The 18,967-nt window shown below is 41.5% G+C and overlaps 1 protein-coding gene across 1 annotated transcript; it reads right to left on the bottom strand.

Moving 5' to 3' along the window:
• Positions 1-6,103: 6,103 nt before the first annotated feature.
• txnrd3 (thioredoxin reductase 3) lies at positions 6,104-17,250 on the bottom strand. The gene is made up of 16 exons (XM_085272983.1): positions 16,883-17,250; positions 16,231-16,291; positions 15,140-15,249; positions 14,400-14,501; positions 13,896-13,968; positions 13,675-13,794; positions 13,386-13,528; positions 12,920-13,035; positions 11,846-12,071; positions 11,532-11,624; positions 11,050-11,126; positions 9,373-9,529; positions 8,925-9,032; positions 8,576-8,671; positions 8,327-8,461; positions 6,104-7,099 (listed from the first exon to the last, which is right to left on the bottom strand). The coding sequence occupies exons 1-16, from the start codon at positions 16,997-16,999 to the stop codon at positions 7,031-7,033; spliced, it is 1,803 nt and encodes a 600-aa protein (XP_085129109.1). The 5' UTR covers positions 17,000-17,250; the 3' UTR covers positions 6,104-7,030.
• Between the last annotated feature and the right edge of the window lie 1,717 nt (positions 17,251-18,967).

The following is an 18,967-nucleotide window of genomic DNA, read 5'->3' as shown; positions in this document are numbered from 1 at the left end:
CTCAGTTTTTACCCCACTGCTTCAGTATTATTATTTTTTGCAGTAACTATTCCAAACAGGATTGTGATCCATTCATACTTGTTTACAGATGTCAAAGAGGTGATTCCCAGCTCTTCCCAAATTCTTCAGAGTAACAGTGAAAACTCGTCTTCCAATAAATGCACATCTTCCAATATCTACATATCTCTATTACTGCTAATATATATTTTGTAATATATCTATATTATTGCTAAAGCACTTCTGCATGGATGCAAACTGCATTTTATTGTCTTGTACTTGTGACATCTGCAATGACAATAAAGTTGAATTCTATTCTATTCTAATTCTATTCTATCATGACAGACAGGTGAAATATTAGTGTGAAGCCTTACTTTGGAGTTGGGTGCGTTTTCTGACATAATTTCAAATTTGTAAGTATCCAATAAAACCCGGTGCAGTCATTTTGCAAACATTCTGTAACTGTGTAAATGAGGCACACTTACAGGGAGTGCAGAATTATTAGGCAAATGAGTATTTTGTCCACATCATCCTCTTCATGTATGCTGTCTTACTCCAAGCTGTATAGGCTCGAAAGCCTACTACCAATTAAGCATATTAGGTGATGTGCAACTTTGTAATGAGAAGGGGTGTGGTCTAATGACATCAACACCCTATATCAGGTGTGCATAATTATTAGGCAACGTCCTTTCCTTTGGCAAAATGGGTCAGATGGATGGGCCCGTGGCTGGATTGGTAAAGGGCAGAGAGCTCCAGTCCGACTCAGACGCCAGCAAGGTGGAGGTGAAGTACTGGTTTGGGCTGGTATCATCAAAGATGAGCTTGTGGGGCCTTTTCGGGTTGAGGATAGAGTCAAGCTCAACTCCCAGTCCTACTGCCAGTTTCTGGAAGACACCTTCTTCAAGCAGTGGTACAGGAAGAAGTCTGCATCCTTCAAGAAAAACATGATTTTCATGCAGGACAATGCTCCATCACACACGTCCAAGTACTCCACAGCGTGGCTGGCAAGAAAGGGTATAAAAGAAGAAAAACTAATGACATGGCCTCCTTGTTCACCTGATCTGAACCCCATTGAGAACCTGTGGTCCATCATCAAATGTGAGATTTACAAGGAGGGAAAACAGTACACCTCTCTGAACAGTGTCTGGGAGGCTGTGGTTGCTGCTGCACGCAATGTTGATGGTGAACAGATCAAAACACTGACAGAATCCATGGATGGCAGGCTTTTGAGTGTCCTTGCAAAGAAAGGTGGCTATATTGGTCGCTGATTTGTTTTTGTTTTGTTTTTGAATGTCAGAAATGTATATTTGTGAATGTGGAGATGTTATATTGGTGTCACTGGTAAAAATAAATAATTGAAATGGGTATATATTTGTTTTTTGTTAAGTTGCCTAATAATTATGCACAGTAATAGTCACCTGCACACACAGATATCCCCCTAAAATAGCTAAAACTAAAAACAAACTAAAAACTACTTCCAAAAACATTCAGCTTTGATATTAATGAGTTTTTTGGGTTCATTGAGAACATGGTTGTTGTTCAATAATAAAATTATTCCTCAAAAATACAACTTGCCTAATAATTCTGCACTCCCTGTATTTTCCACATAAAGATCCCTGATGTACTTCCAGCCTCTCTGCTTCCAGAATGAAACGACAAAACTGACAAAATGTTTAGTCATATACACTGAAAGTCATATATACGACAAAACAATGACAAAAACTGTTAGTAGATGATTTCTTAACTGAAGTAGGGATTTTGAGCAGAGCAGGCGATGTTATTTCATTCTTACTGGATTGATGTTCAGGACGCAGTCATGTGGAAGATGGACTTGACAAAAAAAGACAAAGAAAACTGGGGCTGACCCTTTTGACCCTGGTAGTTTTGGGATTTTGTGAATTAGTTTTAAAAATGTAAGCATTCGAAATACAATTAGGATGTCAGGGAAAGCTGCATAAAAATTATTTGCTCCGTTTAACAGCAATTGAGAAATGCTTTTCATAAGAGGGCTAATAACTCTGTCCTCATATGTACATGAGATCAGAGCGCAGGTGAATCAGACTGTGCGTTCAGCTCTGTCGGCACCTCAGATTTTCTTATAGGAAACAGACACGTTTCCTGGTAAAATCGGTATCAATGATGACTTGAGTTCCAGGAAATGCAGTTAAGATGAAATTAATCAATAACTACACAGAAAGGCATGTCATTGACATGAGGTTACCTATTTGAAACTCACACACTGACATTTTTATGTTGTGCGGGTTAATCATTTGCACACAAAAAGTACAATAGAAAGTCTGGTCATTATGAGTGTGCAGTTATAACGTGAGATATGATTACATAAGCACAGGTTTCACCATCAGGTTAGCTGTGAGAAGGAGTGTGTTGAAATCAGCAAGTCATGCAGTACTGAAACTGCAATGATTTTTCACTTCTCATTGATTACCCTCCACATATCATCAAAGGTTTCTATTTCCTGCTGGCAGCTCCCAGCTTCATCGCCACCTCTTTACAAATGAGTCATTTTTAAAATACAATGACAGGGCTCTTCGTTTCCTACAGACGCACATTAGCCATAATACAGGAAGTAAGGAGATTTAACTTGACTCAGTTGTGGATTGTGCACGTCTAGATATCTGTTTCTAATGTCACTTCCCTATTTGAGGGCGGTTGAGCAAAAAAATAAAACACATTTTACTGAAACTGCAAGTTGGTTGTTGCAAGACCCTCTGAGAAGAAAGTTAAAAAACTGAACAAAACAAACCCTACAAGACATTTTATCACTGTTAGGTTTATTTTGACCACTCTTGATGCATTAGATATACTATAAGTATATTTTGTGTTAAACCCTTATATGGGACAGCTAAACACACCCACATAGATGGTTTTTAACTTATTAAGAAGAGGGATGACATTAAAACACAAACACACAAAAGTGGCACTACAGTAAAAAGAAGCCCACTGATTACCACAGTATTAAAAGCAGCTGCCTTCTGTTGTGTAAGTCTCGCACATGCCTCCATAATAGCACTGACTCACTGGGCATGAACATGGCCTCTCTTGGGACATGCTATGGTGTCTGACATCAGGAAGTTGGCAGCTGAATCTTTGGGGCTTTTGAGATGCGAGGTGGAGCCTCAGGAGGCTTTATTTGGTTCCTTCCGAGAAGTTTTGGGCTCTTTTTTGTACCTTGGGCTGTTTCTGAGCAGCCTTTGTGCAAAGGACAGGTACGTTGCCATCATATATGAGCTGTTGTCACTGGAGAGTATAGGGTTACAGTCGAGGAAATAATCCTTCGATCCCCTGTTAAACTGTAAGTTTGGTCACTTACAAACAAATAAGCCTTTTGAGTAACAATCTCTTCACTTGTTAATGGCCTTTATTCTGTTGCAGACTGGAATACAGTGAGAGCCAAAATACCTACAAATATTAAAAGAAGCTTTAAAGAGACACAAAACCAATACAAAGACACGACACAGCCAAAATGGGATCCAGAACAAAGACAGCGATGATGTCTGCCCATAATGACACATCCAACAAGCCCAACAAGCACCAAAAAGACTTCACACACTACACAAAACTGCAACATATAAAACTACCACAAAGATACAAACAAGTACAAGCGATGAAAAACCAATTCAACCTAAAAAGAAAAGAGAAAACCCCACAAAAAGGTATCAAACAACTACAGAGAAATGCAAAAAGACATAGATGAAAAGCAAACTTAATAAAAGCAAACGCACAAAGAGTCACAAAACAACTACAAAAAAGATTTACGATACACACAAAAAGATGCAAAACTACCACAAAGATGCACAAAACCCCTTAAAAAGATGAAAAATGCTAGCAAGGGACACGAACCAACTACAAAGAGACGCTAAGCAACTTCAAAGACATATAAAGCACCCTCAGAGAATTGTAAACAAAAACAAACAGAGATGGAGTATACACAATACATTAAACAACTGCAAGCATCAAAAAACAGACACAAAAACAATTACAAAGGGATTTTAAACAACAAAGAAAGGTGGAATTTATTGTACGTCTTCAAAGATGTACAATAAATGTACACATAAGCACTACAAAGAGATGCAAAACAACTACAGAAATGGAATCGATCAACGAAAGGCACAAAGCGGCGTCACATAACTACAGAGAGATGCAAAATAACTTCGAAGGGGAAAAAATATCCATAAAAGAAACTATAAATACCCCATATAACTGTATGCTTATGTTTAATCAGTCACAAAAAAAGAGGCACAAATTGTCACAAAGATCAACAAAAGCTGTCTTTTAACTGATGGCTAATGTGTGCACTACACTGCCAATACAATGCAATTTCCATGGTATGATTTCAGTTCAGTACTGGGGTTGGAAACACCTTAAGTGAAACAGTGAGTTAGTTTTGAAGTTGTTTAGAATTTGCTCCACTGATATCAGCTGAAGGTCAGTTTCTCAAAGCAGCACTGATGTGTAGACAGGTAACCTGAGCTAGTGGTAATGTTATACACTCCTTCTTCATTGCTTTACATGCACAAATAAACTGTTCCTAAAGTGAGCATGATTCAGGTAGAAGGAAGTCAGGGACATTTCAGCTCAGAAACCAACACCAGAAGCTTCACAGACCTTTAGAGAGGCCTCTGCCTTTGAGTGCTTTTGGCATAACAAACATCAGTGAATCACTGAGCTCACAACACTCCCTAAAACAAATGATTACCCGCCAAATAAAACTCATCAAAGCGCTCGTTGTCATGGCAGCCGTGCAGGTGACAGCGTTTTCAGATGTGAGCAGGTGAACCCAACAAAGGCTTCACACCAGCCTGGATGCTATTGATCACAACCGCCACTTGTGGAGGCTGAATAGTCCCACAGAAACCTGGAGGAAATGATGCTATTATCTCCCCGCGGCTCTCTGATGCAGGCCACATGAATAGGCTGACCACTTCAATGGGATGATGTTCATCTGGTGTACCTGTGTATATATGCAACACGCCAAACATCCGCCTCTGCTTACTTCAGCACCGAGACCACTGGAACTATGTGGTATGACATAAATAAATGGAAAACTGGACATTAACTCACAGAAAATATTTAATGAGTTCACTGCAAAAGAAAAATGTATAATTAACTGCATTTTTAAAACCATTATTATTAGCTTTACTATGTATTGCTACATTTTTGGAGTATTTACATAATTCATTCATTGCATTTTGACCACTATATGGTTTCCATGCAGGGTGAAACAAAGATGATTTAAGGGTGAAAGACTACATTCACCCTGGTTGGGGCTGGGTCTACTCTGGTGTAGCTGCCTGCCACCCTTGTGGCTGCTGGATGACCCCGGTCTTTTCTAGGTGGGTGCCACAATTGCCCCCTGCGGTGGGCTGTGGCTCCCCACACCTACTATTAAAAACTTAGATGGAGAAACCTTCTGAACACAAGCACACATGGTGTTTTTTCCCCAGCAGGTGATGAAGCAGATTTTCTGTTTTTTCTCTCCATCCCTCTTCTTCTATTAACTTCCTCTCAAACTTCTTTCCTGTTCACCAGTCTTGACTGTTCTGATTCCAATAATGCAAAATGAAATAAATCAAATATGACTATTAGTTGGACCAGGATAGCAAAAGCTGCAATGGTCTAACGGCTGTAAAGTCTGTTAACTTATGGATACTTCTTAAAATCAAAATTGTGTTCTCTCTTTTTTGAGCAGAAGGAAAAAAGATGTTTGCTGATGGTACTGCCAGGCTAACATGCTTTTTTTTTTTTTTTTTTTTAAATAATGACAAATTAAAAAGTGTGGTGTGCTACTGATCTAAAAGCAAAGTTTAACTACAATGCAAGAGATTTAAAGTCCCATTTTAACCAGTTCACACCATGTACACCAGTGTATTGCCAGTGTTGTGAATATCAGTCCAGTTAAATCCTATGACATTTACTAAGCAGCATATCCTTCAGCAGAAACACTATCAAGCACCGTATGACTAAGTAACTCGTACCTTTGTTTTTTTTTTTTACATTTATTACTCTTGAACTAAATGGAAATCTGTGAGCAGGCTCTGTGAGAATCCTGAAATCATTTCACACAAACTGGGTCACACAAGTCAAAGACAGATGAAACCTGAAGATAGACATGCCTTTATTTAACACTGAGTAGTCTCTACAAGTTCCACACAAACAAACAAGCCATTTATACAGATGAAATGTCGTCAACAGCAACGGGAGCGCCGTCTTCCAAACGACGCACGAGACAGCACAATGCAACAAGCAGTCATTAAATTACAAACTGAGCAAAAACACGACCAGAGCAATCCAGGTGGAAACTTGCCATTCGCTTATTTGAAACAGTCTCCAGGCTCTTGATGCATCACAGGTTTCTCTTGAAAACTCTGGTGCTTCCACAAAGCAAAGATAAATATTGACAAAGACATGTATATTCATATAAGTCAACTTATAAACCTGTACGAAGGATGTATGGAATGATGAAGGCATGGTGCTAACCTATGTACGCACCAGAATTGTGCATCCTTTCAAACGCTGGTAATGAGCCAATTTATAATAGATGAATCTGGGGGGTGGGGGGGTTGGACGAAGGGTTCGGGCCACCATCAGGTGCTTCTACAGAGGGAAATCGATCCTTGCCCACCTAATTATTTGAGGTTACGGGTAAGGACGTCAAAAACAGCCCAAACACACACTCGGGAATGGTGTGTGTTTGGGCTTCTCCGAGAGTGACACGCTGGTGGGGCCCAATAGAAACATTAGCAGAGTAACCCCGCTGTTCAGCAGGCAGCTTTCACATCAGACTCCTTCAGCCAGAGCAGAAGACACGCAGATCTTCAGCCCTGACCATCTCCATTTACCTCGTAGCTCCCAGTCACACCGAGAGTTTTACGTTCAGGTGCTCCTGAGAAATAAATGCCCTGTAAAGGGAGGGGCTAGAGGTGAGGCTGAAGTTAAAGGTTGACTGGGAGTCAAGAGGAAAATGTTTAGTAGGGGAGTCTAATGTGAGAGCAGCCTGCTAAACATGCAGGGTTTAACCTCAGCAACCGGACTGTGTGATGTCTCCACCAGAGCTCCTGGTCACCTCCAGAGTGGTAAAGACCTAGAAGGTAAAGAGGACACAGGAACATAATTAACATCTTTAATGCCACAGGCATGTTCTCATTGGCTGAAAAGAAATTGTTCTTAGTTCCGTTTGTTTAGTCATCTACAGCCAAACATGAAACTTCACACCAGGCTGTCACATCAATGCACTGCGTTTGTTTCAGATGAACATATTTGGGCTAAACCGTCAGAAAATAGAAATACGATGTAAACCCATCAAACAAGAGGATCCTCAGCAGCCTAATGCACTGTCATTAGCACCAGCACGATTAACATAATGAATAATCATGTCCCCTAATTACACCAATTATTCCCAAGCATGCATCACCACACACACACACACACACACACACTATTCAAACAATTCAGACACTGATTGTTTAAGTTCTACACACGATGAATATCCTGTTCCAGCCCAAGATAAAAGTGTGAGACCACTAAAGAGACAGCAAGCACTTTAAACAAGCCGTCTATGGCTGCTCTTTGGACCTGGTGTCTTATCCTGGCCGTCTGATAGGACAACTGCAGACATACACAGCTTTCTTTCTGCCTTCAGCATATTTGCTGTGCAGTTTGTGTGCTAAAGGCAGCTCCAGTGTCATTTCCTGTTCTTACTGGCTTGATGAAAGTACTATTGCAACATGCTGTGGAAATTAACAGTTATTAGCTGTCATACTGGACCTGGAGTGGTTTGACACTGAACTGTGCGGTCTGCCTCAATGAAAAACTGATTCATTTTACCGTCATTAAAACTTTGTTGAAATTATAGAGAACAGAAGGAACTGAAAACACTATGAAACGTTCATGACTCAAAACCGTGGAAAATAACTAAATAAAACAAAAAGGGGGAGAGGGCGGGAGACAGAGAGAGAGACAGGAGAAGAGAAAAAAAAAAACAAAAAAACCCACACCATTGACCTTTAGGTCAAGGTCACTGAGATTTAAACTTCAAGATTTTTAGTAGATATACTTGTGGTATCAATTTAAAAATCCTGTGTCGCCTTGTTCTCATATTCAGTTTGGTGTCCATGCCACCTGCCAACCCGGCAGGGTGGCGATAACTTTTACAGATGGCCCGGTTTGGACCGATTCTCGGATGCTGGCTACGTGTCTCCCCCCCCCAAAAAAACAAACCCCATCCTAAATACATAAACGCAGGATCTAAGGCAGTCCACTAATACAGGAAGATACCCAAGTAAATAAAGTGGCAGCATCGTCTTTTTACCTCAGCACAGGTTGGGTGGATGCCAATGGTGGTGTCCAACTGTTCTTTGGTGACGCCACACTTCATGGCTGCACCGAAGCCCTGCGTCACCTCTCCTGCATTTGGTCCTAGGTAGTGGAAACCTATGACTCGATCCTGCAGTGTGGCATTAAAAAACAAAAACAAAAAAAACAAATCAGGAGCTTAGGCTGGTGGCTGCCACAGATTCAGGCACATTTGTCGGTTGCATTTTAGTTGCTCTGATCTTACGTTGTCTAGTTTGTTGCAGATGATCTTGGCGTAGCATTTGTTGTTGTCCCTGCCGGGCACGGTGAACTCCAGAGGCCAAAAGAGACTGTGATACACCTGAACATGAGACCAGAAACACATGAATGTAAAAGCTTCAAAACAAACGCAGTTCTGCGGTCCAACGTCAGCTCGCATTCACAGATGTACTGAAGAGTTTGTATGCCTGGAATAAAACACTAAACGCATGCATTTGCTTGATGGCAACCTGTGACAACCAAGTAAGTTGGAGACAGTTTCATTCAATGTGAAAGCAGCGACCAGAGCGCACAGTCAGCCGAGCCTCGTCTGTCATCAACAATTCAGCTGTTACCTCGAGGTTTTCCTCGCCGTAAAGCTCGATGGCTTTCTCCTCTGGCAGACCGCAGGAACCATACTCAAGCGGGGTGAAGACTGTGGTGGGAACATTGATGTAGTCACACTGCAAAAAAACAGCATTTGGTTAGTGATTAACAAAATCTTGTTATGGAACACCAGATTCATCATCTGGAGCACAAAACACTCTGACCTTCTTTATGTCCTTCCCTTTCAATGGCTTACTTCAGATTTTAACACTATACCTCTTTAAAATAAGATTAGTCTTAATGGCACCTTAACATTCAGTTTCCATCCTACGAAACAGGCCTTTATGCACCTTAAATAGGTACTAAGAGACTGTTCAGACACTTTATGTCTGGTAGTATTGAGTTGGTTGTAGTTTAATGGACAAATAGATTTTAGAATGACAGTCAGAAATCATGACACAGTCACGTTGTACTTACTTTGACCGTTGATCCTCCGTAGAGGCGTCGGGCCAGCAGCTTGCCAGCCTGGATGGCTACAGGTGTCAGCTCCCACTTGCCTTCCAGAATGTCGCCAATAGCATGGATGTGGGGCACGTTGGTCTGCTCTTCATCATTCACAGGAATCTTTCCATTCCTGCAGGATGGGATCATCGAGCATACATTTAAGACTTTTATCCCGTTTTGTGACTTCAAATTAAATATCCGAGTGTTGAAGTTCAAAGTTAAGTGGGTGTAACAATAATAGAAAATTACACAATTTTAACTGTGAATAACAGATATTTTCTTTATAATAAATCTTTACAATAAGCCTGACATTGTGTAGATGACTGGGGACCGTTATAGAAAGCACCAAAAAGAGTTATACACTCAGCAAAAAGCCTGCAGGAAACAAGGTTAAAGAGCACCACACAGATAAACGTTTGTGTGTCAGTGACAAAGCAGAAATGGATAACTGGCTATGTGGTCATTCATACTTAGCAAAAAGGAGAAGCACACTTGTAGTAGTATCCAAATCACTGGCAGTAGCCAGTGATTTGGATCTGCGCTGCGCAGGAGCAGAACAGCCACAGGCCCCTGAGCACAGAAGCCCTCTGGCTAACGCTGGGCTTCAACTAAAAATTGCTATGGTCATGAGACTCAGAACACTCTTTAAAGCTGGACTCATGCCGTCTTAATCCCTACAGGCCTCACAACACAGGCTCAGCCATTCAGTTATTCACACAAGAGTGGAAAGAAAGCCTTATAGAAAACACTGCATTTCTATGCTGGTATCAACAGCATCAATAATGACCTGCAGGAGGTGTCAGTCTGTAAGAATGTTTTTCCAAACCTAATTTTATACTTTTACTCTTTCAAAAACAAACAAACAAACAAACAAACAAACAAGCGAACTCAGAACAGAAAGCCTTTTTTAAAATATAGATACTTCCTTTGTTCTGTCACTTAATACCAATGTGATTTACAGCAGTGTTCTCATCTTACCCACAAGCCACCCCTCACCTCCCCACCAAATTCCCCCAACACTCACACCAGGCAGAGAGCCCTGAGCAGCAAGAACTGCTGAATCACTGTGACTGTACTGCGAGTATTAAAGGGACAGGGGAACACACGTACAAGCACTCTGAGAGCAAATCAAGCCAGCTCACCCTGGGCGGTGTTTACTTTTAATTGTATTTTCTGTATATTCACTGTGTTTTCTCTGGTCTTCAAGAAGTTTGCAGTGGACTAAAATATTATACTACAGTATATTTCTATCTCATTCCAAGAAACACATTTTGGGGCCAATTGGACAGAAAGACAGATGTGAAATGTAAATGTGAGGTCAAAGGTCAAGTCTCACATGATATTTGGATGCAGACTTTAAAAATAGTTTTAAAGATGACATTTTATGAAAGTTTGATCTCATTTGACCTTGAAGGAGAGGCCAGAGGTCAAATGTGACAGGCTAATACCATATAAAGATTTTAAAATTTCCATGTGTTGGCAATACACACCAGATTGTCACAATCATAGTTTCTCAGACCACGACCCCACTCTACATGCCTACAGAAGCCACAAAAAAGTTTGACCTATCAAGTTTAATGATGATTTAATGACACGTGCAAATACACCCGAAACATGGCCTCCTCGGCAGTAACAACATACTGAACTTACTTTGGGTTGACTTTGACTCCTGCCTTATCCAGGCCGAGCTTGTCTGTGCATGCGTCTCGGCCCACTGCGATCAACACCTGAAGAACAAAAACCCCAGCTTGTTAGCTTTAATGCAGTGTGATATTAATCCTTTGTCATTGCCAATTGTTCCAGAGACATGGCATCTTCTCAACACTAACATGACAGCTGATGATTACATGGCAGTATCTCAACATATCACAGATTATGTAAAATCATCATATCTTTGGTTTAGTTAAACTGTAAAAATGGGGGTTTAAAAAAAAAAGAAAAAGAGAGAAAAGTACCCTAAACACTACGGAGCGCGATTAATATTAAAGTGACCACAGAATAGTGATTATTGCAACACTAAATGTAGTTTCTTTCACAGAAATAAGCTGTGAGAGAAACCGTTTACTCTTTTGGCGGAAATACATGACGACGGAGCAGAGAGAGGGGTGAAGGAAAACCGAAGCGATACATACAGTGTTGTACTCTCCCTCGATGATCTCGTCGGTTTCTGTGGACTTGGCGGTCACCTTCAGCCTGCCAGGAGTTCCTGCTTCAAGCTCCTCTATCTGACACATAATTTAAGAGAAAAGGCTTAAAACATCATTCATCTATATGCTGATCAGAGTCTGACCACCTCCTGCGTTCACTATAAATCAAAGGCTTTTAATGTTGACCTATTAAGCACATGACCTGACAACATTAAAGATTACAGCTATTACCATTGCATGTAGGCATACTCCGAGATCAATAAGCTAAATCACAAACAGCAGGTTGTGTTCACGCTCACCTTTGTGGGTACATATTTACGGAGGAACTTGACACCGTGCCCCTCCATGTGTTCACCAGCGCGGTTGGCCATGTCCTGGTCGAAGCCCCTCAGCAGGATGGACCGTACCATGACGGTGACGTCGAGCCCGAGGCCGGCCAGAAAGCCGCCACACTCCAAAGCCACATAGGACGCTCCGATCACCAGAGTTTTCCCCGGGCAGTAAGGCAATGAGAAGAGGTCATCACTGTGAAAACAAAACAAACAAACAAAAACAAGGTGAGGTTAAAGCAGGTTTTTGTGCAGCTAGTTTTGCATACAAAGAATTTAGCAGGTGTGACACTTGCTTCTGCTGATCTAGACCTTCAGGATATTTTTTCTTTTTACCTCACAGGGTGTGGAGAGATGCTGTCTAATACTTATTTAAAGCCTTGAGCCACACTGTGGATTATTTAATAGAACAAGGTTCATGATGTTGCTCAGTGCTGCCCTGCACTCTGCTCCTACAAGCTGGTCACTCAAAATTTTAAATTCATTTCTTTTTTTCAAAGATTTTCAAATAATTAAATATTTCATGTCACAACAAATAAATCCAACCATATCCCGTATTACTGCTTATCCTGTTTTCAGGTGTGAGCTATAGGATGTGTAGCTTAATTTCAGTAGCTGACAACAAAAGTACCAAATCTGGCTGACTGTCCAACAACAGCTGTGAGATCCGAAGAGAATCCCCGAATAAACCCTACCAAGCCCAGGCTTGTTTCTTACATTGTTCAGACAGCTCTGGTTTAAGACCTTGTGGAATAAATGAGCCTCTCTGCCAAGACAGGAGCATAATCGTCAAAGACACCTGAGGATAATCTCACGTCAGCATTCGCAGAGCAGGCAGACAGACGGCTGCTCTGAGGCACAACAACCTGCTGGATCACTAAAGGGCAGGTTTGTTTTCAGAGATCACACCTTAAGGAAGTGACACTTATTTCAGCCATGAACCCATCCACTGGTCTAAAAAGGAGCTCTGGGTGGAGCTTCAGTCACTCACACACATTATAACATAAATTGTCAGATTCTGTGTACTCTGCACGGTGCTGTCACCTGGTGATGCAATACTCCTTGTCTCCGGGAATGCCCAGGTAACGTGGCCTCTCACCCGTAGCCAAAACAAACTTGGCTCCTGTGTAGAACGTCTCCTTCCCTCGTTTGTTTGTAGCCTGTCAGGAAACACAAACAGATATTTTGACACACATGCAACATAACAGGAAGCTTTTTCAATGTAGTGGATGTTTCTGAAACATCTGCTTTTTGTGCAACTAGTGAGGTGATTGCAACGACAGCAACAACTTCTAAACACCGATAAGTATTTTTGAAAAGCCTGTTTAGGACAAAAATAACAGTTAATTCAACAGGATGATTTCAAAGCTGACAGCTTATACAGATTAGTAACAGGTTGCGAGATGGTAACATGAGCAAGCAGAGAACGAAGACTTTATTAAGTTATGAAACGACTAAACCTCTGCATGACTTTATTGAAGATTCATTTTCATTGAAAGCAGTCGGTTACCTTGATTTTGTGTGGTTCCACAAACTCTGCATAGGCATTGACATAGTTGACATTCTTGTCCCTCAGTGATACCCTGTAGCCCCAGTTCAGGGAGCCAATGTAGTTGTTAACAGCAGTCTTCATCGTGTCCCAGTTGTGTTTCACTGAAGACAGAAACAGACACTCATCAGTAGAAGCAGTTGAAAGACTACGGGGTGCCTCCTAAATGGGCTCGCCTCCGATTTACCACGGCAAGCTGGTGTGATGTCACCCCTGCGTGACCTCCTGGGTCGGTCCCCTGAGCCCTCACCTGTCTCATCAAACTCCCAGCCGAACTTGCGCGCGTCCTGCATGGCCGTGGACAGCAAGGCCGTCTGGTGCATCAGCTTCTTGGGAATGCAGCCTACGTTCACACACGTTCCTCCAAGACCTGATCGTCACAGCCAGAGCACAGCAAAACTGTCGTTTAGCAGCCACTACAGATCCAGACAAACCCTGCGTCAAAAGTCTTACTAAAAGGAAGTATCATACCCCAAGTGGTTCCTTTTGGTGTGGGCACAACGTAGTCCAACACCATGACCTTCTTCCCCAGTGCAGCAGCTTCCTGTTGTTAAAAGATTATATCTTACTGCTGTGTTGCACAGTTTTATGGAGCAAACAGAAGTGGTGTAAGTGAATTACATCATCAGCAATAGTTTCACACTAGTTCTGAGAAATCACCAACCACCACAGATCAAGAACCACCTTGCACTATATTTCATTATGATAACACATTTTAGCCTTTCACAGGTTTCTGTTTTCCTGTCATTTACACTAGTACTCTAGTTTCTGTCCTGTGCCCTGTTTATCATACAAGTGTGTGAAAATCTCACTAACAATCCTCCCAAAGACAAAAGCCTGCAAATGTCTGAAATTCTGCCAGTGACCAAAGTTACAGCTGCACCCCCACACAAGTACAAAAGCACGGCTGTCTGTGGGATCCCCAGTTCACACAAAGCAGTCAAATCAGAGCTAAATACTGAATTCTGACATCACCTTCGAGCAGGCCAAGCCTCCAGAGCCGCCTCCGATGACGATCAGGTCGTAGTCGTAATTATCGCCGTTAAGCAGCTGCTGCAGGCTGCCGTCTTTATGGGCCTGACACAAACAGCAACACAACGTTTGTTACTGTAGCACTTAGCAATGCTAATCATTTCAAACAAAAACAAACAAACAAAGGGTACACTGAGCTTTTTCATACTAGGTGTTGCTATTAACAGATATCCCAGTCCAAGTCAGATATTAGCACTGCCACCCATTATCTGACGTGGATTCGTATCAGCAGTGTGTTAAGCGAGAGGTAAATTTTGCCATTCAAGTCTCCAGGGGACGCTACCGGTCGGGATAATATTATTATTTACAAGTAACTAGGTCTACAAAGATTAGCTGCAGCCATTTTACTGAATGTTTCTGAATATTTTCATTAAAGATTTTAAACAGTGGTGTTTTTTTTCTATTTCTTTTTCCTGCAGCTGTATGAAGTGTATGAGACGACATAGCCCACCCTGTTCATGCACCCCTGATGGAATAATCACCATAAACCTTTTTCTTTTTTACATTTTCAATGAGTTTCTCACAGCTTGGCTTAGTGGCATCATACACTGACAACCACATGGTTTGTTTTCACCTCTTTCCAGTTGTGACAAAAACAACCAACCCATTTCTGTTATGAGAAGAGGCAAGTTACAAGAAAAAACAAGTTACATCTGAGCTGCAAGACGACTTTCATTGCTTACCTGTAATGTTTTGTCACAGCCACCGATGTGCTTCTTGTTGATGAAAACGTTAGGAACCGTTTTCTGTCCGGTCATCTCAAGCAGCATCTCCTGGTAGCTTGTCCCATTATCTGAAGGGGGGGGGGGGCAAGTTTTTCACATGCTGAAACTTAGCCATGCATTGTGCGTTTATACCATCTTTGATGTGCAAATGAAATACAAATAACAAAAGGGAAGGGTAACCCTGGAATGTGTACTGCTGTAATAAACACTTTCCTTAGCTGATCCTGTGCTGACTTTTACTGCACGTTATGATCAATTATAGCCTCTGGTAATTAAGTTTGTTAGGTTTTCCACTGACTAACGTTTAACATCCACCACGTGCAACCCACCTCTAGCATTAAACCTTGGTAATTAACTCAGCAAGACAGGAGCAGTGAGGTACGAGTGCACTGAGATAATGGCACAGGGCCATCTTCGGTGAATGACTCAGCACATTTTGTGCTTTTGCAAAGACAGCCCAGACCGTGAACCAGTATAGGACAACGTTTCCGATATGTGAACAGAAAACCGAATTAACTACTGTGAAAATTTTATATTAAATTAGGGGCTTTGAAACTGACAGCACAAAGCAAAATGTACATTAAACAGGAAGAGGCTTTCAACAGACAAACTAGAAACATGGGCCTTAAACAAGCAGCTGGACTGTCATGAGTGAATTATTAAAAACCTACACTAAAATGTTAGCATAGCTAATAAAGCAAACAATAAACATGTATTGCTTTAGTTATACCAGGTCACAGACAAAGATGGTCACTCCCCTGTTTATACCTGCCTCTTTGTAACTTATTTGCTGTAAGAAGTGAAACATTTGTTTTGCTCAAAGTAATCTGCAGTTTTAAGCCTTTAAATGGAAAACTTGATACAACACTATAGCTAACTATAAAGCACTTACTTTACAATACTCCCAGCTGTTTTTTTATATAGTCATTCGCGATCTGAATAATACACATAAAGCTACTTATGGGCAGCCACGGAGTGTAACAGCTGCTGACAAACACATTAAATATCCCTCACAGCGGCTATCAGTTACCTCACAATGCTCGTCTTACCCATAAGATCCAGCTCCACCACATTGCACTCGACTTGCAGTTCTTTGAACAAGTCTTTCACCTGAAAACACAAATAAGGTAAAAGATTAATCCTACATCAAACGCACACAAACTTGTCCACACGTTAGAACATTTTCATACTAACAAATATGTCATCTTGTAACTGTCAGGTAAGCCTTTGTGTCCAGGTTATGGCGGCAGAAGGCAGCATTTTAAAAATGGGAGAAAAGTATGAGTTTTAAATAAATTAGCGCAGCTTTTTAAATACAGTGCGTTCAGAATTTACAGCACATTGTAGCGAATCACTAGCAGAGTTAACTAAGAACAATACGATATGTAAAGCTGACTTTTCAAGGAGCTCGTTCAGAGGCGGCTAAAGCGTCCCAGGCTTAAATATATAACACTGGATATTTATCTTCCGCCATTGTTGACCTAACGTAAATTACATTAAAGGCTATGCTGTTCGGTTTTGTTTTTGTCATTTAGCGAGCTTATGCGTAATAGTAAAGTTCTAGCCACCAAAGTTGATGACTGTACTAACGCAGCAAGGCCAAACCAGCAATTAGACCAAGCCCGTGTACTTCGCGGGAGAAGGTGGAAGTTTCTGACCGGCGCGGAGCCTCTACCGCCTACGACAAACTAAACGCCTTACCTTTACACAAAATGGGCAGTAGCTTTTGCTGAACACAATCACTTGATTGGAGTCGATAAGCGCTTGTATCTGAGATTTGAGTTCCTTCTTCCCACTGTCATTTTCGACGGGAGGCATTTTCGGATATTTCCGTCTGCCTGAGCAGGGCAAGCTTAGGTAGACGGCTGGCTACGGCTGGTGAAAAAAAACCGAACAAACCGCCTCTCTCTGTACAAACTCGAGAACAGATCTAAATCTCTTGAGTCTGTTTCCCAGAGAAAGTACTTCTAAAAAATATACTCGAGCCGCGGGTCTATCCCGAATCTACTCCCTTTGCTGTCAGCAGCTAGTCTACCAACCGCGCCAAACGTCTTTTACTATTTCTTGTCTCGTTACGGTGGGTGCGCTCGATCTGAGTCACCGCGCTCACCGTGAGCTCCCTTGGTAATCACTACGGGCAGGAAGAACCCCTCCCGCTCGGGAAACCTCGTGCTATAAAACACGCATCTAACTATAAACGTCACAGGGTCGGCTAATTACCTGCCGTAAAGTACAAGAACTGTTATGCAATCAAAATATTCCGCTTAAAATAAAGTATTTTAGAATTAAACGCGCATCTACGTAAAAAATAAGTAGCAACTGTCAGTTAAGGGGACGCTAACACAAGTTGGGGGCCTACAGGCGTCTCCGGAAGACAGCTAATCCTAATTCAAGACAGGAGTGAATTGAAGAGGAGCTGTACAGGAATGTACTGATGTATTGTTGACGTTTGACAGCAACAGAAAGCTAAGTTGACAACCGTGTGAGCCCCTAGCCCCTGAGTATTTCAGCAGTATTGTGAATATTACTTGTCTAATTGTGGGTCCTGTAACGCTTACAGGCTGGTGTCTACCGCCATCTGCTGGTAAGTGTGCCACAGGTACATTTTCGCCGTAATAATTTTCCAGGTTCTTCCTTCTTAAACGGGCTATTCCTTCCTTTTGTCACAACTTCCTATGGCAAACTCCAGATGTCCACTCTGTAGCACAATTTCTGTTAAAAGTTCAGTAACCCTAATAATAAAACGTCATGTCTTAAATACACTTTAATTTAAAATAATAAAAACTACGTAAACCAATATTAATACAAATGTTTTTCTCTCGATTTTTTTGGTTTCTGAAGAAAGAACATAGACAAGATGATAGATTGATAAAGACATGCATAAACCAATATTTCAATTTTGTATTATTCATATATGGTATTCACCAAACCATAACAACAGTCGGCTCAGGGTGTTTTATACTGTAAGGTTAAGATCCTACAATAGTATAGAAGCAACATAGAAAACATCAACAATCAAATGGCCCTCTATGAGCAAGCACTTGGTGACAGTGGGAAGGAAAAAATCATTTTAACAGGAAGAAACCTCAATTAGAAACAGACTCAGGGAGGGGTGGGCATCTGCTGTGATTGGTTGGGAGTGATGAGAGGAAGACAGGAAAGAAGACACACTGTATAAGAGAACCAGAGATTGATAATAGCAGCAGGCCAAGACTATTGCAGCATAACTAAGGGAGGATTCGGTGTCACCTGATCCACCCCTAACTATATGCTTTAGCAAAAAGGAAAGTGTTAAGCCTAATCTTAAAAGTAGAGAGACTATCTAACTCATAAAGGCAAAATGGGAGCCTGGAAGCTGAAGCCTCTGCCTGTGAATTCACTTTCAAATAAGCCCATTGTGTCATTTTTGTTTAACATTCACAATAAAAGTCATAAGCTGGTCAAAAATGACTTCATGTTATTTTTTATAGGGGGTGGCTGCAGATCAGCCACTAATCAGAAGGTCAGTGGTTCGATCCCAGGCTGCCTCCTGGCTGCATGGCAAATATCCGTGGGCAAGATACTAACCCCATGTTTGCTGCTGGTGGTGGTCAGAGGGCCTGGTGGCGCCAGTGTCCTCTGTCAGTGCACCCCAGGGCAGCTGTGGCTACAACATAGCTTGCCATCACCTGTGTGTGAATGACTGAATGTAGTGTAAAGCGCTTTGGGGTCCTTAGGGACTAAGTAAAGTGCTATACAAATGCAGGCCATTTACCATTTATAGTATAGTGTTACTGGAAGCTAAAG

Source organism: Mchenga conophoros, linkage group LG5, assembly GCF_057382185.1.
Source record: "Mchenga conophoros isolate Kocher_MC1m ecotype Shallow Benthic linkage group LG5, M_conophoros_male_GT1.1, whole genome shotgun sequence".
Lineage (NCBI taxonomy): Eukaryota > Metazoa > Chordata > Actinopteri > Cichliformes > Cichlidae > Mchenga > Mchenga conophoros.
The sequence above is the reverse complement of the archived record's forward strand: the minus strand, read 5'-3'. Positions and strand labels throughout refer to the sequence as shown.